The following is a 27,803-nucleotide window of genomic DNA, read 5'->3' on the forward strand; positions in this document are numbered from 1 at the left end:
TTAAAATAAATGTTATTTACAGCTGGAAATTTACATTGTCCATTGTCGAGACATAACATCACCACGAAAAGTACAGGATAAGCTATAAAACAAAAATGTAAAGTAGACATAATTTCAAAATTTTTTAGTCAAATGAATATGCCTCACAATAAACGAATTTATGTGTTACTAATGTTCTGTGTCACTTATGTTTTATCAAATATTTCACAATTAAAATTTTCTTAATGTGTTCACTTTTATACAGTTCAAACAGACAGGAGTTTGATCCATTTTGTAACGCTAGAAAATTAAGTATTATTTTCTGTGCCAGAGAAACACTGTTTTCTTAAAAAAAATAAATCTAAGTAATTTTTATTTCATATGCACAAGACCACTTGCAGATCTTACATTAGTTACTGATGTCGTCATAAACTTGCAACTCTTCTTTAAGATTTTTTTTTTGTGCTTATTAAGGTAGTCTTTCTTTGCAAAAGACTTGTTAAATTTCGCTAATATAATGCTTTTTATATTGTATGTGTAGCTTTGTGTTTCTCAAGTGCAAAGCTCTTCGTAAATTCCTTTTTACAAATATCACAAATAAACTTCACGTGTTTTGTCCTATGGTACAAAAGTTTATTACGGGTCTCAAATGTTTCATTACACTCTTCACAAACGAAAAGCGTCTCCGTTTTATGCTTGTATCTGTGATGTGTTAATTCCGTTCGACATGTAAAGCTTTTGTTGCAAACTTCGCATTTGAAAAGCTTTTCTCCTATGTGCATATATTTGTGTAGTAGTAAAGTCTCACGAGCAGAAAATTCCTTATCACAATATTTGCATTTAAAAGGTTTATATCTGCTATGTATTCGATTGTGAATTGAAAGCGAAAGAGCAGATGGGAAAGTTTTATCACATTGCTTGCAAGTGTGTGACATTCCTTCTTTGTGTTGTTGTAGATGAATTTTCAGACTTCTAACATGCTTGAAACTTTTGTTACATTGTTCGCATTTGAACGGCACTGCAATTCTGTGTGATCGTTTGTGTACATTCAGGTATCGAAGCCGTGCGAATTCCTTGCCGCACTGATCACATTTGAACTGTTTCTTTTCAACACTAGTTTTCACCTGATTACCGGTACTTGTACTTTTAAAAATGCGGTCTACATTATGACTAACTCCAGAAGTTGAAGGTCCCAAATGTCCACCTGCTTCACTCAGTGTTGTATTCTGAATTGCAGGAACACTTTTGTAGTTCAATTGCTCCTTTTGCTGGTAGTCCACATTATGAATAACTTCTAAAGTTGAAGGGCTCCGATTAATTTCTATTTCAATTAATGTTGTTTCTGATTCACTTGGTGTTGAATTCTGAATTACAGAAACACTTTCTTCATTGCATTGTCCTGTGTGCTTGTGCTCCACTTTTTGACTAATTTCAGAAGTTGAAGGACTTTGATTTACGTCTGCTTCACTCAGTGTAGTATTCAGAGTTACAAGAACACTTTCATAATTCTGTTGTCCTGTGTTCTTGCGCTCCACTTGGTGACTAATTCCTGAAGTTGAAGTACCCTGATTTACGTCTACTTCACTCTGTGCAGTATTCTGAATAACAGAAGCACTTCCGTAATTCCATTCTCCCGTGTTCTTACACTCTACTTTTTGACTAGCTCCAGATGTTGAAGGATTTATGTCAGCTTCACTAAGTGTAGTATTCTCAATTACAGGACCACGTTTGTAATTCCATTTTCCTGTGTCCTTATGCTCCACTCTATAACTGATTCCAGAAGTTAAGGAACTCTGATTTACGTTTGCTTCACCGAGTGCAGTATTCTCAACTACATGAACACTTTTGTAATCTAATTGTCCTTTGTGCTTACACTTCACTTTTTGACTAACTCCAGACATTGGAGGTCTCCGATTTACGTCTGCTTCACTCGGCGTAGTATTCTGAGTTACAGGAACACTTTTGAAATTCAATACTCCAGTGTGCTTACGCTCCACTTTTTGACCAAGTCCAGAAGTTGAAGGACTTCGATTTACGTCTGCTTCACTGAGCATAGTATTCTGAGTTGCAGGAACACTTTTGAAATCCCATTCTCCCTCGTCTTTATGCTCCACTTTTTGACCAAGTCCAGAAGTTGAAGGACTTCTATTTACGTTTGCTTCATTCAGTGTAGTATTCTGAGTTACAGGAACACTTTTCAAATTCCATTCTCCCGTGTGCTTACGCTCCACTTTTTGACCAAGTCCAGAAGTTGAAGGACTTCGATTGACGTCTGCTTCGCTCAGCGTAGTATTCTGAGTTGCAGGAACACTTTTGAAATCCCATTCTTCCTTGTGCTTACGCTCCACTTTTTGACCAAGTCCAGAAGTTGAAGGACTTCGATTTACGTCTGCTTCACTCAGCTTAGTATTCTGAGTTGCAGGAACACTTTTCAAATTCCATTCTCCCGTGTGCTTACGCTCCACTTTTTGACCAAGTAGAGAAGTTGAAGAACTCCGATTTACGTCTGTTCCACTCAGCATAGTATTCTGAGTTACAGGAACACTTTTCAAATTCCATTCTCCCGTGTGCTTTTGCTCCACTTTCTGACCAAGTCCAGAAGTTGAAGGACTTCGATTTACGTCTGCTTCACTCAGCATAGTATTCTGAGTTACAGGAACACTTTTGAAATCCCATTCTTCCTTGTGCTTACGCTCCACTTTTTGACCAAGTCCAGAAGTTGAAGGACTTCGATTGACGTCTGCTTCGCTCAGCGTAGTATTCTGAGTTGCAGGAACACTTTTGAAATCCCATTCTTCCTTGTGCTTACGCTCCACTTTTTGACCAAGTCCAGAAGTTGAAGGACTTCGATTTACGTCTGCTTCACTCAGCTTAGTATTCTGAGTTGCAGGAACACTTTTGAAATCCCATTCTTCCTTGTGCTTACACTCCACTTTTTGACCAAGTCCAGAAGTTGAAGGACTTCGATTTACGTCTGCTTCACTCAGCGTAGTATTCTGAGTTACAGGAACACTTTTCAAATTCCATTCTCCCGTGTGCTTATGCTCCACTTTTTGACCAAGTCCAGAAGTTGAAGGACTTCGATGTACGTCTGCTTCACTCAGCTTAGTATTCTGAGTTACAGGAACACTTTTGAAATTCCATTCTCCCGTGTGTTTATGCTCAACTTTTTGACCAAGTCCAGAAGTTGAAGGACTTCGATTTACGTCTGCTTCACTCAGCTTAGTATTATGAGTTGCAGGAACACTTTTCAAATTCCATTCTCCCGTGTGCTTACGCTGCACTTTTTGACCAAGTAGAGAAGTTGAAGAACTCCGATTTACGTCTGTTCCACTCAGCATAGTATTCTGAGTTACAGGAACACTTTTCAAATTCCATTCTCCCGTGTGCTTATGCTCCACTTTCTGACCAAGTCCAGAAGTTGAAGGACTTCGATTTACGTCTGCTTCACTCAGCTTACTATTCTGAGTTACAGGAACACTTTTGAAATTCCATTCTCCCGTGTGCTTATGCTCCACTTTTTGACCAAGTCCAGAAGTTGAAGAACTCCGATTTACGTCTGTTTCACTCAGCGTAGTATTCTGAGTTGCGGGAACACTTTTGAAATCCCATTCTTCCTTGTGCTTACACTCCACTTTTTGACCAAGTCCAGAAGTTGAAGGACTTCGATTTACGTCTGCTTCACTCAGCGTAGTATTCTGAGTTACAGGAACACTTTTCAAATTCCATTCTCCCGTGTGCTTATGCTCCACTTTTTGACCAAGTCCAGAAGTTGAAGGACTTCGATTTACGTCTGCTTCACTCAGCGTAGTATTCTGAGTTACAGGAACACTTTTCAAATTCCATTCTCCCGTGTGCTTATGCTCCACTTTTTGACCAAGTCCAGAAGTTGAAGGACTTCGATTTACGTCTGCTTCACTCAGCTTAGTATTCTGAGTTGCAGGAACACTTTTCAAATTCCATTCTCCCGTGTGCTTACGCTGCACTTTTTGACCAAGTAGAGAAGTTGAAGAACTCCGATTTACGTCTGTTCCACTCAGCATAGTATTCTGAGTTACAGGAACACTTTTCAAATTCCATTCTCCCGTGTGCTTATGCTCCACTTTCTGACCAAGTCCAGAAGTTGAAGGACTTCGATTTACGTCTGCTTCACTCAGCTTACTATTCTGAGTTACAGGAACACTTTTGAAATTCCATTCTCCCTTGTGCTTATGCTCCACTTTTTGACCAAGTCCAGAAGTTGAAGAACTCCGATTTACGTCTGTTTCACTCAGCGTAGTATTCTGAGTTACAGGAACACTTTTCAAATTCCATTCTCCCGTGTGCTTACGCTCCACTTTTTGACCAAGTCCAGAAGTTGAAGGACTTGGATTTACGTCTGCTTCACTCAGTTTAGTATTCTGAGTTACAGGAACACTTTTCAAATTCCAGTGTTCCATGCGCTTACGCTCCAATTTTTTGCTAATTGCCAAAGTTGAAGGATTTACGGCCTTTTCACTCTTAATTATAGCAGAAGTCTTATAATTCCATTGTCCTGTATGCGTATGCTCCACTTTTTGACTAATTACAGAAGCTGAAGGATTTACATCTGCTTCACTCAGTGTAGTACTCTCAACTACAGGAACACTTTTGTAATTCCATTTTCCTGTGTGCTTACGCTCCACTTTTTGACCAAGTCCAGAAGTTAAAGGACTTCGATTTAGGTCTTCTTCACCACTCAGTGTAGTACTCTCTACTACAGGAACACGTTTGTAATTCCATTGTCCTGTGAGCTGAAGCTCCACTTTTTGACCAAGTCCAGAATTTGAAGAGTTCCTATTTATGTCTTCTTCACTCACTGTAGTACTTTCAACTACAGGAACACTTTTGTAATTCCATTGTTCCATGTGCTTACGCTCCACTTTTTGACCAAATCCAGAAGTTGAAGGACCCCGATTTACGTCTGCTTCACTCATTGTAGTACTTTCAACTACAGGAACACTTTTGTAATTCCATTGTTCCGTGTGCTTACGATCCACTCTTTGACCAAATCCAGAAGTTGAAGAACTCCGATTTACGTCTGCTTCACTCAGTGTACTATTCTGAGTTACAGGAACACGTTTGTAATTCCATTGTTCCATGTGGTTACGCTCCACTTTTTGACCAAATCCAGAAGTTGAAGGATCCCGATTTACGTCTGCTACACTCAGTGTAGTACTCTCAACTGCAGGAACACGTTTGTAATTCCATTGTTCCATACGCTTACGCTCAACGTTTTGACTAATACCAGAAGTTGAAGGACTCCGATTTACGTCTCCTTCACTCAATATAGTATTCTGAACTACGTTAGCACTTTTGTAATTCCATTGTTCCATACGCTTACGCTCAACGTTTTGACTAATACCAGAAGTTGAAGGACTCCGATTTACGTCACCTTGACTCAATGTAGTATTTTTAATTACAAGAATACTTTTGTAGTTCCATTGCTTGCGCTCTACTTTTTGACTACTAATTCTAGACGTTGAAGGAATCCGATTTAGGTCAGTTTCTCTCTGCGAAGTATTCTGAATGACAGGAACACTTTTGTAATGCCAGTGCCCCGTGTTCTTCAGGTCTACTTTATGACTAATTCCAGAAGTTGAAGGACCCCGATGTATGTGTCCTTCACTCAGTGTTGTAGTCTGCATTGCTGGAATGCTTCTGTAATTCCGTTGTCCCGTGTAGTTGCGATCTACTTCATGATGAATGCCAGAAGTTGAAGGACCTGGATGTGTATCTGCTTCACTTGGTGCTGTAATCCAAATTGCAGAAGTCCTCTCAAAGTTCTCCTCACGGTATTTGTCATCTTGAGCAGGGTTTAGAAAGGCACTAGAAAAAAATAATTTTAGCATTTTACATTTAATGCTAATATATTTTTAAATTCTACACTAATTTAACAATGATGTTAAAATTACTTAAGGGGACTTTTAACTGAAGATGTGTGAAAATGAATCTTTAATCATTTTTTAATGAAATTAGTATTATATCTGATTTCGAATGGTTAAACGGTTATATTTTATAGTTTTGAGAAGTACATCAATCTGAAACAGCATCTGTGGAAGACCAAGATTTCGTTACTGACAGAAAAAATAAGTACTAGTGCATCTGTTACAGTTCTATTCCCACATACTGGTATTACAAACAATCACACTACAACGTATAAATATGTCACAACATTTTAATCATAATCTTTAAGGCTGGTGAGTGGTTCAAATAACCTTATGTACGGTATTTTATGTTTGATGTTATAACAATTAGTGGTAATTATAAGTGATTCTCCAAGAGATTCTTTGGTATTATGTACTGTGGATTGCATGACTGAAAACATTAGTGCAGCTTCGGGCTTTTTAACAGCCGCTTAGTGTAAGGTTTTAAATTTGACTCACTGTGATTTAAGTGGGATTGAAGTTCTATCTTCTACAATAAACTTAAGAACTGAGCACCACTACTTTAAAGGATGTGAGGAAGAGTGCGGCATAAGGAGCAGTCTGTCGCGACATCTTGTTTGTATGTACCCGTCTCTTCAGTCGTGTTGAAAATAATCCTTCTATGAAAGGTGTTTATAATTTACTGCAATGCTGTATTGAGTGAAAAATGATTGTGTACCAAGATCAAAATAAGGACAATTTTTATATAATTTTGTTATGCCATTTTTAATTGAATTTTAGTTCATACAGTCCTATTCTTAAGAGGATTTAAAATATTTTAGGTCATTAAATTCCGGACCCTAATGATGGTAATGCTAATGAAAGTTATCTTTCAGTTTTTTCTTTACACATATAGCGCAGACTAAAAGTCACTAAACATTGCTTTTCAATTTGTTTTTCTTCTGCTTTGATACATCGCTGAAGGTCACCTGGGACACTTAAACATACTTTTCCGTACATTACCAGAACCCAATCCCAAGGCATTTCTTCAAAATTATTTTCAATCACAGTTTTCAAGTCTCAACTGTTGTTGAAATGGATAGTGATTTTTTTTCTACTTTGTATTTTTGGTATCGCAAGTAGACTACTTAAGATTTGAAGAGTTCGCGGGAAAAACGATGAATGTCACATTTCTGTTAAGGATTAGATAATGATCTAATTGAGTCTATAACTGCAAGATGTAGTGCTGTTTCTATAGAAAATAAAGGAAAGGATTACTGTATTCGTGGTGATAATTCTCCTTTTTACCATTTTTCATAAGAACAACATTAAATTTCGTAGTGATCCATTGAATTAGATAATGATATCAACCTTAAGAGAACTGTGACATTCATCGTTTTTCCCGCGAACTCTTCATTTGTTAACTGAAACAATTATTGTTCACAATAATAATAATAATAATAATAATAATAATAATAATAATAATAATAATAACAGTAGTAATAATAATATTTACAACTTACTGCACTTACAAATGGCTTTTAGATAACCCAGAGGTTCATTGCCGCCCTCACGTAAGTCCGCCATCAATCCCTATCATGAGCGAGATTAATCCAATCCCTAGCATCATATCCCACCTCCCTCAAATCCATTTTAATATTATCCTCCCATCTACGTCTCGGCCTCCCAAAGCTCTTTTTTCCTCAAGTCTTCCAACTAACACTCTATATGCATTTCTGGATTACGTGCTACATGTCCTGTCCATCTCAAACATCTGGATTTAATGTTCCTAATTATGTCAGGTGAAGAATACAAAGCGTGCAGTCCTGCGTTGTGTAACTTCCTCCATTCTCCTGTAACTTCATCTCTCTTAGCCCCAAATATTTTCCTTAGCACCTTATTCTCGAACACCCTTAACCTCTGTTGCTCTTTCAAAGTGAGAGTCGAAGTTTCACAACCATACATAACAACTGGTAATGTAACTGTTTTATAAATTCTAACTTTTAGTTTTTCTTTAAGCACACTGGATGACAAAAGCTTCTCAACGGAATAATAGTAGGTATTTCCCATATTTATTCTACGTTTAATTTCCTCCATTTATATTTATTACTGTGCTATTTATATTTATTACCGTTGTCCCAAAGTATGCGAATTTCTCCATCCTTGCAAAGGATAATTTCCAACAACAACAACAACAACAACAACAACAATAATAATAATAATAATAATAATAAATAATAATAAGATTAAAAAGTTATTTTTTCATTCTGAAAGGTTGCTTACCTCGCTGGTAATGCCAATAGGTCTTCTGCCGTCACTTCTTCCTTCAATAGCACTCCCATGTTAAGGATATCCAGGAACTCATCATTCTTCGTTAAAAACCGCAGTTAAAAACACGATTAATAGTTATATAGTTTACAAAGAATCAGAATATTTAGAAAAGAAAAAAGACAAAACTATAAAATGTACAGCAAATTTGAAGACCCTAGTAGAACATTTGATATACAAGATAAAATTCCATATTTGTTACTTATGCCTGTAGTAAATTAAGAACTTTTTGTACAAATAGTATACTAACTGAAAAAAGTTATATAGTGCCTTTAATTATATAAGTACTTTTATCATACGATAAAATTTGACTTAGCATACTGAAATTTACTTATTACGTTTGACACAGCTCTTGAAATGAAGATGATAAACAGAGATCATTTCCTTGACGTGCTGCAGTCTCGACCGAAAGGTCGGGCTGACTACGTTTCAGAGGATTTTTGTCGGAAAAGCACTGTTGTTATGACTAGACAGTATTTGGTCTTTGCAATCCAACTTAAGGAACACTGGGACTGAGTTTTGAAGCTTTTAAAGTGTTTGATTAATTTCTTTCAAATTCGGCGGGTTTGTTTTGTCTGTATATTTAAATAACATTGCTAACTATTGTATCTTCTTTTTATATTGCTTGTATTATTTTATTTGTATTTTTCTTTTTTTGTTTTGTAATCATATTTCTTTATTCTGTATATTTGAAATAAATAAAATTGAAATTGCCAAATTTAATTAACTTTCATTCATTAGTTCCTTAGATATTAATTTTCACTTATTTTAAATATATTCAATTATGCGTAAATTCAAAACACCCCTGACGACTTTAGAATTATTTTTGTTTTTAAACAATTTCTCTGAAGGACTTACATTTCATGATAAAGAAAACTGCGAATGTATTTTTAAATTTGAGAATTGGTTCTCGAGATAAACATTATCTTACTGATCATAATTTTTGCTTGATAATTTTCTTTAACTTTTTATGGGTTAAAATTCATATCATGAAAAGTTTTCAGTGAAGAGCCGATTCCATGCACAGATTTGTGTATTGGAACATTCTGAACAGTCTTGCAAAGTTTCATGTAAATCGGGTATCTCCGCTTCTAGTGCTCTTTTCTCTGGACAGAGGGAAGCACACTCAGCAAGTTACGATACTTAGCTGACAGATGACGGGCCTGTCGCGGAAGGTGAGATGACGACATATAAAATGGTGTTGCATTTAAGTTCTTATAAAAGTATATTCAGGGGCGGCCCGTCCATAAGAGCTGCGGAGCTGCAGCACTCCCTGCTTTGACAGGAAAATAAAAATAATACTTATTTTAATTTCCAGAAGAATTGTTACAGCTTTTATTGGTAAATTGCTTTATATTTCATCTGGCCGGGAATATGTACTATTATCTTATGCATTATCTTTTTGCGCGTCGACTGTACTGGAATTGACACTGCATTCAAAGTCGTCCTGGGATCTGCAGGGTGGGACAGATCATGAAGAGTGTGACTGCTAGGTCAGGGGGTAGAGAGGTGAAGGGAGGCAGAGGGAAACTGCCGCTGTTTAAAACCCATATTTCGCTGCAATGGCTTGCAGAGCCAGGCCACAAGGGAAGAAGTTTCCTCCCCTCCCACACCCCTATTGTAATGCTACGTCAAATGGATTCTCTATTCCCTTGAAACTTAATGACAAGATTTTTATTTTCTTTTCACATACTTATTGTTGTAGAATCTTATCGAGTTAATATAACAAAATTAATATTCTCTTTTGCCTTATTATTACGTATATATCCAGCTTCCAGCAGAACCTAATATTCCCCTTAACTCAAAATGATTGCACGAGTAGAATCCTTTTGATATAGCACGTAAAATACGAAAGAGACTTATTTTCCAGTTTTAGAAAATTGTTGACCATCAGTATATCTGAGTGTTGCTTTGGTGTGACGTTTTAGTACCGTAACTTAACCAGTGTAAATGTGCAAGCATGAGTGTGTGTGAATTACAGAATATTAATTTTATTTTTCTCAACTTTCCCTTGCGGAGAATGTTGATGCAATGAAGTGAAATTAAAGGGTCATTCGTTACCTGACTTAAATCTTACTCAAGCTTCATCCAGCCGAAATAGTGCATATATGTAAGGAAGTATAACAATGAAATTTACGCTGAGCATTTGTGGTTGCCTCCTCTTCGGTGGTGATACTGCATAGACTAGGAGTGGTGTGACAGATTTAGGACATTTGCCCCCTAAAAATTAAAAAGCACGAATCTTCGCAATCTCTCCTGAAAATGTTTCATTGGCTATGGTAGGCAAAACTAATATTGCTGCGCAATTAAGTGAAACGAACAGAACAAACATTCTCAAACATAATCAAGAAGTGAGAAAAAATTGTGAAATTATTTTAAAAAATATTGATTGTATCAAATTTTGTGGCCAATATGAACTTCCCCTTAGGGGACATGATGAAAAAACGATTCGAAGGACTCTGGTGTATTTCGTGGGTTGCTACAGTCCGTGAGTAATCTAAACGAGCCTCTCAAAAATCATTTGGAACATGCCACTGTTTAAGGTTATTCTAAGACAATTCAGAATGAACTGGTAGACTGCAACTTGAGTGTCTGCCGATCAGAAATTCAGACTGAAATCGATGGTATTAGTTTTTTTAGCGATTAGCAAATGATGTCACAAACATCTCCCAGCTAAGTCAGAAAGTTTTGGTTTTTCGATATCTAGTGCATTTATTTTCGTCCTATACTTATTAGTAATGGTATCAAGAAGTGAAATTTGTATGTACCAAAATCTACTGCAGCTCTCCCAATCCACAAGTTCACGAGCCGCCACTGAGTATACTGTAATAGTATATTATGATACAATGTTGGGAACTGCCTTTTACAAAATCGAGGAAAAGTTTGAAAAACGAACAGAGCGAGTTTTTCAATTTCCGAGATTTTGTAATGCACTTCACAAACGTGTATTGTACAATGTTTTTTACAAGATACTCTTAGTATATTTTGAAAATAATATTTTTAAAAATCTTATTTTATGCAGTACGTACAGTTACGGAAGAAAAAACTGGCCGATGAACAGCAAAACTCGTAATGTTACTTATGCCGGTTTTGTTGTGATTATCACAGTACGGAGTGTCTAAGAGGGATCTGTTTACTCCCCCTGGAAGTTGCTGGACTAAGAAAGGCTTTCGTACTGTTTCTGTTCACATTCTATAAGGTTGAAACTCTCGTGTTTTTATCGATGTACAGAAATTTGTTATTTAATTGTTTTTACCATTGCAGGTATGAGGAATGTTACTGATTTCATTATCAACTCCTCTGTTCGTCTCTCTTTACTCTACTTCGTTTATTTATGGTTTATTTTTACTTTAATATCTTCCTGGCAAAACATACGACGAAGAGTAAACAAAATTGAGATAGATACAATACATACGAACTTAGTGGTAAGATGATATAGACGTGGACAGTTAGATAAAGTAGAATAAATATAAATTGATTAAGGCAATCCAATACAAATTACATAAGTCATCATTCAGTTAAATTGAAATAAATAAATACCTATAAATTACTTTCGGTAAACAATTAGTAATAATGAGGGAAGAGAAACACAAATAGATTTGTTAATTAGAAATAATTTTTGTGCAATTTAGGAAAACGTTTAATTATATAAGTGATTCTAGTGTTTACTGGAACCTATTTATTTATTCCATTATTAAACCTATAGTGTTTATTTTTGTTCTAAAAAAGAAAAGAAAAATATACATTCCTGAAGTAAAATAATTAATACTGAATTTTCTTCATATCACAAATTAAAATGTGACATTGATCACTGCATTCATTCTTCTATTTACAGAATTAACACGGCTTTGGATGTAGGCCTACTGTATCTATCTGACAATGCAACATTATCTCGAACATCTGCAACGAGATTCCACAATTCGTCTGCAATCCTACACCGACTCCATAGTTAACACCGCATCTATCTATCTGTCTGTCTGTCTATCTATCTACCTACCTACCTATCTATCTATCCATCTATCTGTTATTTATTTAGTAAATCGGCTGTGAGACTCAGTTATAAAATTTCACTTGTAATAGTACGATATTATAAACCTTTTAAAGATTGAAAATTTGAAGAATGTTTAATTACAACTGAAAAACTTTTCTCAAGTATATGAGTTCGAATCTATCAGTTTGTCTCCTTCCACCGTGATGCGTCCCATCCGAGGTCTAGCCGAGGACGTTCAGGTGCAACTAGTAATTATTTGTCGGTCTGTCATTTGTTGTTCTTTGGCAGTAGATGAAAATACTTATGTAAGCGATAATCCCCAACTGGTGATTTTTGTAAGAGGCGTTATTGAAAACCTTCAGTTTAAGGAGAGCTCTTATACAGTATATTGTTCTCATAAAGGATACTACTACTGGTTCCGATATTTTCATGTAGAGGCTGTAGAAATTATTTTGGAATTCCTTCGAATAAACTTATATCCTTGGCAACCAATGGTGCTCTTTCCATAGTTGGAAGTAAAACGGGTGTAGTAAGGAATCTAAGGGACGAAGTGAAAAGAGTCAATGTATCCCATGAAGTTATTTCTATTCACTGCATTATACACCAACAGAATTCACGTGCAAAACAAATCAAAATGGTGTTATACAAGTAGTCCAGTTGGAAAAACCACCAACACAATTATATCGAAAAGTCTGGCTCATTGTCAATTCAAGTCTTTCTTGATGAATGCAATAGCGAGTATGGCGATCTGTCATATTATAGTAACGTACGGTGACCAAGTCGTGGCAAATTATTGAATAGGTTCTTTGAACTGAGGGAGGAAACATCATCGTTCACGGAGAAAGAAGAAAAGTCTGTATCATAAGTGAAAAATGAAAAAAATGGATTTGTGAACTTGCCTTCTTAATGAAATTATCTGAATGCTTTAAATTGTTTTCTACAAGGTAACAAGATTATTACACAGTTATATGACAGAGTGAAGGCGTTTAATATAAACCACCTCTAATTATGGAACGTTAGCTTAACTAAAAGGATAAGTTACAGCACATTTTTTCAATATTAACAACGATATAGGCATAGTAGTTTCTTAAGACTTTGGATTTCGAAGAATATATTCACACATCATGACGATCTACGCCAGGAATTTGACTCGAGATTTAAAGATTAGGAAAATTTTGAATTTGATTTTCGATTAGTATTTGTAATTAGAACTTATTGATTTACTTTACGATAGTGAATTGAAGGATAAATATCAAAACAAAAGAAGTTATCTGACTTTTATATGAACTTTCCATGTCTTAGATTTCTCCGATTGTACAGACATCCATTTCCGGATTCACATATCTGTGCGAACAGTAATTTTTTTTCCTATGATGAAGATAAACAAGCCATATCATGGAAGCCAATTATCGGATCACAACTTAAAATGTGCTGTCACATTATGCACTATACAAACAATAGTTCCAATCGTTGAGAAATTGCTGAGGGAGAAGAGAATTAAACAAATCCCGAAAAATCAGTGCTAATGCCAGTGTTGAGTGGACTGAATGGAGTTAAATTTCTGCATTACTATTCCTAGGATTTTTATGTGTTTTGTTCAACATTTTCCTTAACAGAAGCAGTTTACACATTTACAGTAATTGTCATGCATTACCCGAATAATTGACATGAAATGTGTATTACATTTCTAAAAGTAATTATAAATTTATTAACTTCTAACTTTGTTGAAAATAGGCTACAATGTTTTTTTTCAAATTGCTTAAGATAGTTTATTTAGTTATTTCTATTCAGCCCGTACGTTTTTTCATCAGAAAACAATCATAAACCTGTGCAGTAAATTCATATTGTAGTCCCGCCGCTGAACGTCTTACCTGCCCTGCTACGACTTTCCGCGGGCGAGCGGGCAAGACTTGATGTCGACACAGTGCTCTGAGTTGGGGGCCACTGCTCTATATTGTGATAATCACAACAAAACCGGCATAAGTAACATTACGAGTTTTGCTGCACATCGGCCAGTTTTTTCTTCCGTGACTGTACATTACACTATGAACAGCTGACTGAAGGTTAGCAGTCTGGCCAACTTACAAATTTCACCATCACTTCAATGTTAAGGAGTGAAAATGATTCAGGTACTTGTAATATTTCGTGTTCAAGTGGAATAATTTTTTTCTTTCTGTTAAGTGAAGTTTGACTTGTTTAAATAAAGTTCAGTACATTTCAAATGCGTGATTTGTTTCGTATATGTATATTAATTAACACTGCCTTTTGCGTATGAATTTTACATGCATTGTAGGATTGTAGCATACATGAAAGACAGTGGTTTTCATTACAACTCTAGAGCAGTTATTTGTAATATTTCAACATACGTATCTAGGTTGGCAACTCTGAATTCAGTAAAATCAACTTTAGATCATGGCAGGCGTTTGCCGTAACAGCGAAAAAATACACTTACTGGCTTTTAAGGAACCCAGAGGTTCATTGCCGCCCTCACATAAGCCCGCCATTGATCCCTATCCTGAGCAAGATTAATCCAGTCCCTACCATCATATCCCACCTCCCTCAAATACATTTTAATATCCTCCCATCTACGTCTCGGCCTCCCTAAAGGTCTTTTTCACTCTGGCCTCCCAACTAACACTCTATACGCATTTCTGGATTCGCCCATACGTGCTACACGCCCTGCCCATCTCAAACGTCTGGATTTAATGTTCCTAATTATGTCAGGTGAAGAATACAATGCGTGCAGTTCTGCGTTGTGTAACTTTCTCCATTCTCCTGTAACTACATCCCTCTTAGCCCCAAATATTTTCCTAAGAACCTTATTCTCAAACACCCGAAAAACACACTATTGTGCAAAAATGTATTTTATGACATGAAAGAAAAAATGTCCTTACAATTTTTTTTAATTGCAATATTTAACTAATTATTTAAGTTTACAATATTAGACTTTTGCAACGTTGCTGGATAGGGAGGAGGGTGTTTACAAGTACACAGTACAGCTCAAGCTGGTACAGACATACAGGCACAAAACAGATGCTTTGTTCTAATGCAGGAGCGGAGCAGGACAATACTATTGTTTACATAAAACGAACAGCAAATACACAAACTTTCAATCTCAGTAATAGAACATTATGGTAAATTTACATTTTATGTAACAATATTGCTCTATTTTTCAATTGTATGTCTAAAAAATAATAATGGTTTCCTGCACAAAATCACACGAACTTTTTTTTTCTAACGAAATATTTTAATCTCTCCCGCTTCCGTAAAGCAGTATCATTTTAAACAAATTTCAGGTTGCGTGATTTTCGAAACGGGGTAAGAGACTTCTAGTTTCTAATAATCGTTGAGAAACTGCTACAAAAGTTTGCCGATTAGGTAACCTTCTTTAAGGAAAAGGTTGAGGATACATTCTTCTTGCCTTACTTGAATTAAGACGACTTCCTCCATAAATTAATAAAATATGATATTCCTAAACTGTAAATTACATTGTAAATTGTTTATCGAATACCCTGTACTGAACTGCCATCCGCTCGGCAGTATACCTATGGACAGGGAGCTTGAACTCGGCTGACTCGTACTTACGTCTGTGCAGAGTACTGTCTGCTGAACACGTTGTTACGTCTCTCTCTCCAGAATATTAACAAATTTAAACATGTATTTCTATTTAAGTTCACGAAAACGTAATGAAACACACAAATATTTATTTAAACTAATATTAACCCTTTGCTAGGCGGCCGGGTAGCTCAGTTGGTAGAGCAGCTGGCTACGGACTGGAAGGTCCTGGGTTCGATTCCAGGTGGTGACAGGATTTTTTCTCGTTGCCAAACTTTCAGAACGGCCCCGCGGTTCACTCAGCCTCCTATAAAATTGAGTACCGGGTCTTTCCCGGGGGTAAAAGGCGGTCAGAGCGTGGTGCCGACCACACCACCTCATTCTAGTGCCGAGGTCATGGAAAGCAAGGGGCTCTACCTCCATGCCCCCCCCCCAAGTGACAGGGATACCTTTACCTTTAACTCTTTGCTAGATATACCTAATGATTGAATTGTTTTCGTAATTTTACTAACGATATAAGTATTATAACGCAAATAAAATAATTTCTTTTTCTGGGAAAATTACCAAGTTTTGACCTTATGTTGTATGAACATTTTTTGATCCTGTAGACCAGCGGTGATCAAAACTCGAACGATATTGATTACACGTGAGAGACGGTCTAAGAAGTAAGGAGACGGAGGAGAGGTACATGGCATGAAAACTACAACCAGTGGTGGTTCGTGCACTAACATTGATGTCTTCATCAACCTCCGAATAAAAATCGCAAGCTTTGCTGTATAAGTAATGTCATTACTGTCATCAAGAACCAATTAAAAATATACACAAATTTTCTTCCTTTTTAAAAATATTCCTTATGAACACAATCAGTAATTTCCTGAATTCTCTTGCTGAATATTTAGTCGAGAAATGCGCAGTTTTTCAAAATTAATTAATAACTTTCATTGACAAATTATTTCAGCCACCTTGATCATTACGCTTTTATAAAACTCTCCTTCGTTGGAAGGCTTGAGAGAACGAGCTATTTCGTTTGCCACTATATAGCTGACTTCCTTACATTTATTTATGTCACCTTTCTCTTCATGAGTATGATTTAAGGCTGATTTCAGTTGTTGGAGTTTAATAACTCGTTTCATTACTACACTAGCACGTAATATTCAAACAGTTCCTCTATATTGTTATTATTATTATTATTATTATTATTATTATTATTAAATCAATAACTAGTAAATAACTAGCAATAGTCATCGAAAGATTAAAAAAGAAATTAAAATGGACATAATTATAGCGTAGTAATTATTTTATCATTCAAGTGAAGATGTAGGCCTATATATTGAGGCACGTATATAAGAATTATGATAACATTTGCTGATAAATAATAATAATAATACTTGTTGTGCCTGTGTATTCAGCGTAATGCTCTGCAATGTCGTTTCTATATACTATTACTAATTGAACCGTTGAGCAAAGCAACATATTACATTTTCTGCGGCAGAACAGCGAATAAATTGCTCTTCCCATTCTGTACGAAACCTTCTGTTCCTGCTCGTAGAGATAGAGGATTTGCAGAGCGACATGGTACCGACACTGCTTACCTTCAGTACGCGAGCGAGAAAGAGAGCAATGTACAGAAAACTCCTCTTACAATTAGTATGAATGTATTTGGTCACCGCTGCTGTAGACCGCCCCCGACGACTGTGAAAAGGACGTCACTTATACCCCTTACACCCCCTGTACAATGATTTGTTTTATGTGAGCGCATATCTGCACACTTACCAAGTCCATGTTTTCCAATCCAGTCGTTGTAACCACTGCGAAGAAAAGTCATCCATTTGAGAATTCACACCGTGTTTGCGTCATGCAGGCCGAATCTGAAATTAAGAACATGTTTACGAGAGTCATGACCATGGGTGAGCAACTCGTACTCTCAAAGTGTCAATACAATCTCAGTGCAGGTAGAACGGACTCTGTACTAGCTGTACTGTCTGTGTGCGGTTCTTTCAAGACTCAAGTTCGATCGCGTCTGCAGTAAGTGGCGGCTCGTTTCAAGTGAAAAACAATATAATTCCCAGATCATTTCCCTTTAGTTACGAGTAAAAAGATAATTTTTTAATTAAGAAGAGAGGTAAAGCTTTTATTCTATTACACTTTCTTACGCATGACATTTTATGTTACAAATATTTTTTTATTTTTATTTTTTTTATTTTAGTATGTTATTTTACGACGCTTTATCAACAGCTCAGGTTATTTAGCGTCTGAATGAGATGAAGGTGATAATGCCGGTGAAATGAGTCCGGGGTCCAACACCGAAAGTTACCCAGCATTTGCTCATATTGGGTTGAGGGAAAACCCCGGAAAAAACCTGAACCAGGTAACTTGCCCCAACCGGGAATCGAACCCGGGCCACCTGGTTTCGCGGCTAGACGCCCTAACCGTTACTCCACAGGTGTGAACTGTTACAAATAGACAGTGATGGTTTTAGTAAAGAAATATTGTCTGCATCTGCTTTAGAACAGCTAAAGGTAAAAATGGGATATCAACAAGGTGAGACTGATATCAAGTATCATTAGCAAGTTGTGCGTGCGAGTTACAGAATTGCACGACATATAATCGACTAGCTAAGAACATTTATGGATAAATTTGAAATGTAGCATTATCATGTAGAACACGGACAATTTCACTTTCTTTGACTATAAACTATCTTGAAGAGTGATAAGAAAATCTTCTTATCAAATATAAGACCCTACTTCAAGACCTACAGCAGAATTCACTGCTAAGTTTGGAGAAACAGTGACAATTGACAAGGAATAGAAATTTTTCTGAAATTTTATTGGCTTACGTCGATAGAAAATCCTGAAAATTTATAGTTTGAATTAATAAATTTACAGAACAGCACGCCACTCAGATTCCAGCAAAATCAGGAATCGAACTGTTCGTAATGTTGCCTAAGTCAGAATTTCCAAATATACTCTTTGCTCCCATATATACTGTATGTGCTTGAGACAGAGTTCAATACAAGAAAGAAGTATAAAAGCTCTCAAAGTAAAGAAAGAGCTCAGAAGTAAGCTTATTTCATATGCTGTGACATGTAAAAAATACTTCCTTGAATTTGTTATTGTTTGCGAATACAGACTATTACCTTTCTGAGAACAGAGGAATACTCTGTAATGTACAGGGACATCATTTTATTTTTACTTCAATTTTTATTGTACCTGATTTTTAATGTACTTCACTCCCACCCCTTCTACTAGTAAACTTCAAACCGTTCACGACACAGAGCCGAGGGCGCGTAAGCAGTACTGAGTTAGTGAATATAGTAGCCTACGTTCCAGAAATATGTTCGCATTTTCCAGTGACGAAAGAGCTTTCAATATTGAATGATATTTTCGCACAGGTACTGTCGTCAGTTTGCCTACGTCGCATCCCGGTTTCCCCCACCTGCTTCTGTTCGCCCCTCTGTAAAGTCTAGTAGTTGGTCTGGCTTAGCTCTTTTCTGAAAACATTAATTTCTGTTAGGAATTGGAAGTCTACGTAATATTATACAACTGTTTAAAATAACTTAAATAAAAGGGCCTCGTTAAGTAACTGTCACGTGATCCCCCCCCTTTCTACGACCCTGCGACAAAACCACTTGAACGGACAGTAGATAGCATTTCTGAGTAATTTTATCTTTTCGGATCGGGCAAAAGTGAAGATTGAATTTACAGTACGTAAGGTACTCTTTTATAAAGTAGGTACAGAATTATTTCAACATGAGTTACTAGAACGAAGGACGAAACTGGTAATTGGAATTAGGTACAATAGTCTATAGTGTGATAATATGCACAAAAGAACTCAAGCCTATATCGAAATGAACGGCCACCATTTTCAAAAATGTGTTTAAATATCCATATTATGATTATTTTTCAATTTAACTTCATTCTCTATATTGTCCTGTAACAGTACAATATACACTGCATAATTAATACGTCCGAAAGGATAGCTCAATTCGTGAGTAAAAACATTAAGTGTTAATACAGTACTGTATTTTGATAAACAAAAACCTAATGAAAATTATCAAACTCAAAATTGCGATATTTCCTAGTTTACATAAATGAACTACTTTTCTTCCTCCTATACCTAGTAAAGTAATTTGTATTTTACGCCATTATCATCGAACTCCAGTCGTGGAAGGGGGAGCAAACGGTGTTTCCTGTTTCAATCGTTAATAGAAAGGTATAGCCAGATTAGTATTAAAAATGTTAGTAAGAATAAAATGATGTCCCTGTATAAAGACTTGTAAATTCTAGCGTTCTACATTTCATATAAGACCTATAATAAGAAATAACAAATAGTGTAATAATAAATAAGTGTTGCAGCTATATTTGTTGTATCTTGAAAAGGTTGTATTCAGTTTGTGTTTCCAGTACTAAACTAATTTACAAAGCTAGAAAATAATATAATTTTGTTAGGTATAGTCTGTCTAAAATTACTATAATTATTGTACAATGTGTCATTCTCAAATTAAAATCATGGAATAGATATCACGATCACCTGCATGAGCCGCCAGAGCGCACCGTGGCTTTTGCAGCGAAACTACAAACAACTTGTAACTGCTGCGGCTGGCTCCGTCTGCCTTTTTCTCTCTCAAGGATTTTTAGAACTTTGGGAGCATGAGTTACCCATCCATAGTCATGACATTACCGGCATTATAATATTGATACAAGTATTTACAATCCCTTATTCAACATTCCTTCTAGACTACAGAGACTATTTAGAAAAGTAAAGCTTGTGATTCTGTAATAATGAAGCAATAGTATTATGAGAATAGCAACAAGGAAGCGTGTCTTATGTACCACAAGTCTGATGGTACTGACCTAGCTCGAACTCCGGTCTTCTTATGCGAGAGGCTGTCAGCTGACTGACCTGTGGCTGTGCCATACATGTACGATGCAGCTGTCTATATCCGCCGTCACGAACGATGTTCGCGTGGCGAGCGGAAGAGAAAAGGGGATGGATTTGGCGACGTTTTAAGTTTGTAACTCGCTATCCGTCCTGCTTTTATGAATTACACAGAAAGTAAATAGTAATCTAAATTGTAAATTCCCACCTGTATTTAACGATGTTTTAGTTTCATCTACGATTCTACCGGTTTTTGTTACTCTTACCTTGACGCAAGATTGGGCTGTTTTTTCCTGCTGCTTTGACATCACACAAAGATAGTCAGTTTCTGTTTGTCTATTGAATAGCTATGAATGTAATTAAATCAGATTTTTTTTTTATATTTTTATGCCTTTCTCCTCGTTAAGTATGGGGGAGAAATTGGGAAGTTCATATAAAAAATACAATCCCCTTTTGTCCTCGTTACCTTACCCCTTTCCTCCCGTTTCCCCCTCGTTCTCCTTGCATTCCCCTTGTTCTCCTCGTCTTTCCCTTGTTCTCCTTATATTCCCTCAGCATTCCCCTCATTCTTCTGGTCTCCGTCCTTTTTGTTCTAGTTGTACAGATGCCTCAAACTAGCAAGCTGTCTCGTTCGCGTAGACTCATAGAGCACTCCTCCCCTACCACTGTCCGGCTACTGCTGTGCACTATGGACTAGAACGGCACAGTTCAGTTCTAATAACAGTTGAGAAGGCTGTATTCTTTGTAAGAAAGTTTCTATATGTGGCTGTCGTTTGTGATAGAAGTATTTTTTTTCTATTATGATGAGTAGTACATTATCGGGCAAAGTTCTCCATATTCAAAGGCTATAATCTATAATTTGGGCACATATAACTAGAACAATGATGGAACATTTAGGTCAGTCATATATTATACTAATGAATATACCTTTGTAATTAGAAAATAAATCATTAACACCAATAACATTAAACGAATTATTATGTATTACAGCACTGCTCAATATATTATAAGGAGGATGCAGTTTGAATACATTGCCAGGAAGTCAACTTTTCAGATAATATAGCTATACACGGGTATCGGAGCGTAGATGGGCCCCCTTCTTTAGCTGTACTACCACTCCTCTCCAGGCAGCTTCCTAGCTTGAGCTATCTGTACTCATCTCGTTCTCCTTGTTCTTGTCTTTTTCTCATTCTCCTTATATTCCTCTTGTTCTTATCGTCTTCCTCTTGTTCTCCCTGTAATCTAGATAATTACTATAGGCATCCGACAAAGAAAACTGAGTGCGCAGAAACCAGCGGGCGTGACTGTCTCGCGCAGATGACGTATGCTTCCGTTCCCAGCATGCTCTCATGACTACTGCAGGGGGTAAGAGGGGTATAGCATGCGCGCCGCGAGGAATCCGAGCTGAGTTTTGTTTGTAGGATACCTATAGTAGTTTCTTCGGGTCGGCAGCTCTTAAGACTTGGATAAAAGAAATATCCTTCTTTTTAGATGGTAGAAGCTACTAGGTGGACCAATAAAATACACCCAATTTTATTGTTTTATATTTCGAAAAGTTGGTGCAATATTTTTCTTTCGTTATCAAGTAATTATTGTCGTGAAAGCTTTGAAGAATATTTCGCAATGATTTTAACTATTAAATTTTTTTAATAATAGATATCTCTTTCAATAAAATCACAATTCATTTAAAACAAACATAACATTAGAAACTTGCACACAGACAGTGAATTTTTTTTTTTTTTTTTTGGATTGAGACTGTATTTAACACACATTCATTAGAAACGAAAAAAAAAAAAAAAACTTGCAGCCCTGAAATTAACACTTTCACATTAAATATGATCTGATCTATCTAATGAATAGGATTGAGAAATTACATAAATGTAATATAGTAAACGGAATAATTTCACATTTCAGTAAACACACGTCAACTACCAGTAAAATGGAGTTTTATCTTTTATTAAAATAAAATTGTTTTATTTCATTTGGGAACAAAATAAATAGTAGAGACCAAACGTAAATATTATAATAATTTTGTTTCTCGATCTGCACCAACTGAGTTGTTTAGTCATCTGTCCGAAGACAGGTCTGAACCTCAAAAGTGATACCAACAAGGTACCACTTATGAGGCAGCTAAGCAGGAGATAATGGGGTAAGTTGGGCAGTTCCTTTGCCCCTCCATTGCATACATCGCCGACTAGCTACATATTACTCTAATCAGACTTCAGATGTATACAAACAATTGTTTTCCCTCTGACACATATCGTCAAGTAATATGTACTGCCTGATAATTAATAGATGTACATATCAGCTAGAACCTCAATTAGAGGCAAGAACCAACTGAGTATAGTAAAGAAATTCAATGGAAAAGGAATCGTTCGTAACATGAGCTGAGCTGAGCTAACTTGGCCGGAATTATGCTGGAGTCAGATTCAACTTTTGCCAAATCTGAACACTGCTAACTTCAATATCGCTGATGTCCAATTGTTTTCAATGTTACCTCACCTGACTTGAACTGAAATAAACTAATCTAAACAAATCTATTAAAAGTAATATACTATAAACAGAGATATTACCAAATAAGAGTTGTAGAAATAAATATATCATATCATATCAATATACTGTAATCGTAGGAAAATGTATTATTTAAATTTAAGTAAACAAGTAAAGAGTGTAATTCGCAAACGTGTTTTTTTTTTATCCATCAATCTTCGGCCTGACCGAGTTTTTAAAATGACATGAACAAAAGCATGAACTTTTATACATGGATTGGCGTTGTTTTAGAAGAAAACAAGATTAAAATATATTGACAGATGTCTTAAAAAATCATATATATATATGTATAAATTATAAAAGTGGCTAAATAAACTGTGCGAGTTTTGAAATAACACTTTTCAATTGTTATTGTCCTACTTTATTCACGTACGATATTATTCTACTCTATGTTAATATTATATTATATAACTAGCCGTACCCGTGCGCTCCGCTGCACCTGTTAGAAATAAATATAAAGTAATTACACAATTAAAATAGGACGTTTGATCCAGGGAACATTCGTGTTTGATAGAAGGATAAATCGTTTAATATGTTACTTAATTTAAATTGTATTTAAATAATTGAAATGCGATCATTTTGGTCCAGAGAGCAATCATTTGGTGCAATAACAATTCCTTTAACATGTTTCTTAATTGTTATTACATGCAACTATAGTTTAATGAACATTGACATCATTTAGATTTAATGTGTATACTTTATATTACTTGCTATATGTTTCAGAAGTTACTGTAATAACATTGTAGAATTATGTCCATCTAGAGAAACTACACTTTCCAATAGTGAAATAATAATTAAACAATTAGCTTCCGATATTACTTCATAGAAACACAGAAATATTCTCTGTAGGCTATGTTTAATAGCTTTCGATTGTTGTTGTCCAAGGCCCCTTATAGACGAAGTCATTTGTTTTTATTTCAGTACAGCGCCTTAGATGACGTTGTTATTGTAATTTTAAAACTTATTTATCTCATTAAATATCAGTCCTATCAAAATTTTGTATAGAATAAAACTTATCGGAAATTATTTTAAAGAAACTTTTGTTATGTAATATTTTTCATGAAAATTAATAATAAGGGAGTATTTCGATTTATTTAATTCAAGCCCCCTTATAATCCCCCTTTTAAATAAAGTATTTTGAATGCCATATAGCCTAAAATCTAAGTTACAACGAACTTAATTTATATTCCAATTTTCATTAAAATCGGTTCAGCCATTATCGCGTGAAAAGGTAACAAACATCCAGACAGAAAGACAGACATACAAACAAAAATTTCAAAAAAGCGATTTTCGGTTTCAGGATGGTTAATTATACATGTAAACACCAATTATTTTAGGATGGTTAATTATACATGTAAACACCAATTATTTTTGGAAAATCGAAAATTACCAGAAAAATTTTGGCTACAGATTTATTATTAGTATAGATTTCATTGCCGCTGTAATTTTAATTTTGATTCCTATTTTATTTTATTTTCTATATTCCTCTTATAGTAATATATTATATTATATAATTTCACTGTAGCTGTAATTTTAATTTTAGTTCCCATTTTATTTTATTTTGTATATTCTCTTATAGGCCTATTGATAATATATTTGAACTGTGACCGAACACGAGCGCTGCTCATTCGGTCCTCAAATTTTGTTAATATTACTGTATCTCCTTTTTTATATTGATTGTATTATATTATTTCTATTTCTCTTGTTGTAATTATATTCTGTATTCTGTATATTTAAATTTAAATAAATAAATAATAAATACTCATGTTAAAAAAATTGTATATGACGACAAAAATCCTAATATTATTAGATTTTGAAACACGAAATGATGTGCTTGTAAATAGAGGAAGAAGTTGAAAATAATACACCAATCACCAACTCTTGTAAATATCACAAACATGTTTTCATAAAAACAATTAAAACTTCTTTCAAGTTAAGTAAATTGATTAGTAAACACTAAAAAAATAACTTGAACCTATGAAATGTGATTCTAAATATCCCACACCATTTTATTATGTTATCACATTGTAACATTTATGTCAGAATGCATTTAAGTTTATTATTTTTAAAATGTATAATTTTAGTAAACAAATGTAATATAGGCTACCATAATCTGAAACATTCACAGTGTTCGCCCGTACTTACGTTGCTGCCGCCTCCGAAGTTGTTTCTTTCGAACTGACAGGCAGAGAGGTTCGAACACGCGAGCAATAACGTCACAAGCAGTGCGAGATTATGATTGGTCCCATTTAATGTTACCGTGAAGTAATACTATGCATAGAATCAAATGCCAGTCCTTACAAATGATAACGATAAATTGTTTCATTTATTTCTACAGGCTAAGTTACTAGTCCGGGGATGTACAGGTAGACATTTCAATGTGAGAGATAAATAAAATGATGAAAAAAGAGAGAAATATAAATTTAGAAATATGAATAGACAATTATCCAGTTTATGTAGATCAATATAGTCAAACTGCAGCTAGGAATTATTACTATTAGTATTAGTATTTATTTATTTAACCTGGTTAGGTCAGGCCTTCTTTGCCCCTCTACCAGGAGATTCCAACTATAATATGAACAATAAAATTACAATTAGTATTAAATTTACAAATAACATTACAATTAGTATTAAATTTACAATTACAATTACAATAAAAATCAAAGTACGAAAAGATTACCTGACTAATTAAAGCTAGATAATTTATCATAGAAAAGCAAATAATATTTTATGTTACTGAATTACAAATTAAACCTAAAATAACAAAATTGTATAGCGATTAAATTACTGGATATTGAAATATTTTGTGATAGATTAAAGAAGCTATTTACAAGAAATCAATTACTGACCAAGTTCCTAGTAACTTTGCATTTGGATTCAATTTTATTTCGACAGTCCCTGATGCTAGCAGGTAGCGAATTCCAGAGTCTTGGCAGGGCTATTGTGAAAGAGCATGAGTAGGAGGAGGTGCGATGGGATGGATTGTTAGTATTGTTTCATGGCGAGAGCGTGTGTTCAGATTATGGTGGGAAGAAAGGTAAGTGAAGCGAGACGATAGATACGAAGGAATAGAAGAGTTCAAGATTTCGAAGAGAAAGAGAAGTGAATGTAAATTTCTTTTCTTATCTAATTTAAGCCAACCTATTGCTTCCAGGGATGGGGTAATATGATCATATTTACGAACATTGCTTACAAAACGTACACACAAATTATGAGCACGTTGAAGTTTCGTTTTGTTGTCGCTGGAGAGGTCAGTCAGTAAAATGTCCGCATAGTCGAAATAGGGAAATACAAGTGGCTGCACAAGGGGTAGAGTTATATAGAGTAGATGAAACTGTGGAGCAATTTATAGTGACTAGTAAGTAGTCCGTTGACCATCTACGAAGTCTTAGATATTACTCTAAGTCTGTACATGCAAATTGTCTATAAAGAAGCCAACAAATTCATGATAAAATATATTATAATATTTCACTCACCTCAAGCAGGAAAGAGTTCTGTCTATACTACTGTATCATAAAATATCTGCCGTCTTTGAAAAGAGGGATTTATTCATCACTTTGTGTTACATATTATGAGTGTAGTATCTTGTGATCGTGTTCTTGATAGAACTACAAATAATGTTTTTATTGGTTCTTTAACGACACTGTATCAACTACTGGATTAAAGAATTTAAAAGAATGGTATGATTTATAACAATTATTGTGACAAATGCGTAATAAAATGTAATTTTGTGATTAACAATCGAAAAAAAAAATCTGTACGAAGCAACTATGGAATTCACAACACATTTTTAGCTTCAGAATACTAGCTAATTAAATAAATTATACTCCTGAATAGTTTTTCCTTTATCTGTAACATTCTTTTACCCTTAAAACTCAAGAATAATGGTTTTTTGCAAACAACTTCAAATTAGTGTAATTCTGAAAATATTGAGAATAGGACAAATGTTTATATGGCATTTTTTGCTCAGAATGTCTTCGGAAATAACCTCCGTATGGGACAGTAAAAAATTATGGTTTATTTAACGACGCTCGCAACTGCAAAGGTTATATCAGCGCCGGTGTCGCCGATGTGCCGGAATTTTGTCCCGCAGGAGTTCTTTTACATGCCAGTAAATCTACTGACATGAGCCACACTTAAATGCCATCGACCTGGGCCGGAATCGAATCCGCAATCTCGAGTATATCGAGTATAGAAGCCCAGCGCTATACCAACTACGCTACCGAGGCCGACTGGGACGGTAAATCCTCGTGAATCACCTTATATAACACACAGGTTAGTGAAAAGTTCAGCACCACCTAAATAACTTTTGAAGCATGTGGTTCAGTATGAAACTCGGTGTGTGGGGCTAGCCGTATATTAAGAACTCAGTAATAATTACTGTATTATCGAGTTTTATCTACTTCTGGTTTAACCGGAAGTAACGCCAACTCTCTTATTTTAAATGAAATACCCATCTATTTTTATATTTTAGAAAAATGCTGAATTTATAAAACAGTTATATTACCGGTTGCTCTGTATGGCTGTGAAACTTGGGCTCTCACTTTGAGAGAGGAACAGAGATTGAGGGTTTTTGAGAATAAGATTCTTAGGAAAATATTTGGGGCTAAGAGGGATGAAGTTACAGGAGAATGGAG

The 27,803-nt window shown here is 35.4% G+C and overlaps 1 protein-coding gene across 1 annotated transcript; it reads right to left on the bottom strand.

Annotated features, from left to right (window-relative positions):
- On the bottom strand, positions 1 to 25,345 carry LOC138698398 (uncharacterized). Its single transcript, XM_069824272.1, has 4 exons — positions 25,312 to 25,345; positions 17,512 to 17,606; positions 8,148 to 8,233; positions 1 to 5,826 (listed from the first exon to the last, which is right to left on the bottom strand). Exons 2-4 carry the CDS (start codon positions 17,518 to 17,520, stop codon positions 504 to 506), a joined length of 5,418 nt encoding a protein of 1,805 aa, XP_069680373.1. The 5' UTR covers positions 17,521 to 17,606; positions 25,312 to 25,345; the 3' UTR covers positions 1 to 503.
- Positions 25,346 to 27,803: the final 2,458 nt, after the last annotated feature.

The sequence above is a fragment of the Periplaneta americana genome, chromosome 4, assembly GCF_040183065.1.
Source record: "Periplaneta americana isolate PAMFEO1 chromosome 4, P.americana_PAMFEO1_priV1, whole genome shotgun sequence".
Lineage (NCBI taxonomy): Eukaryota > Metazoa > Arthropoda > Insecta > Blattodea > Blattidae > Periplaneta > Periplaneta americana.

Bases quoted from the DNA above. Each gene is read 5' to 3' on its own strand.
- LOC138698398 (XM_069824272.1), bottom strand. The intron at 5,827-8,147 runs GTAAGCAACCTT...ATTTTTTTCTAG, and splicing joins CTATTGGCATTACCAGCGAG to TGCCTTTCTAAACCCTGCTC.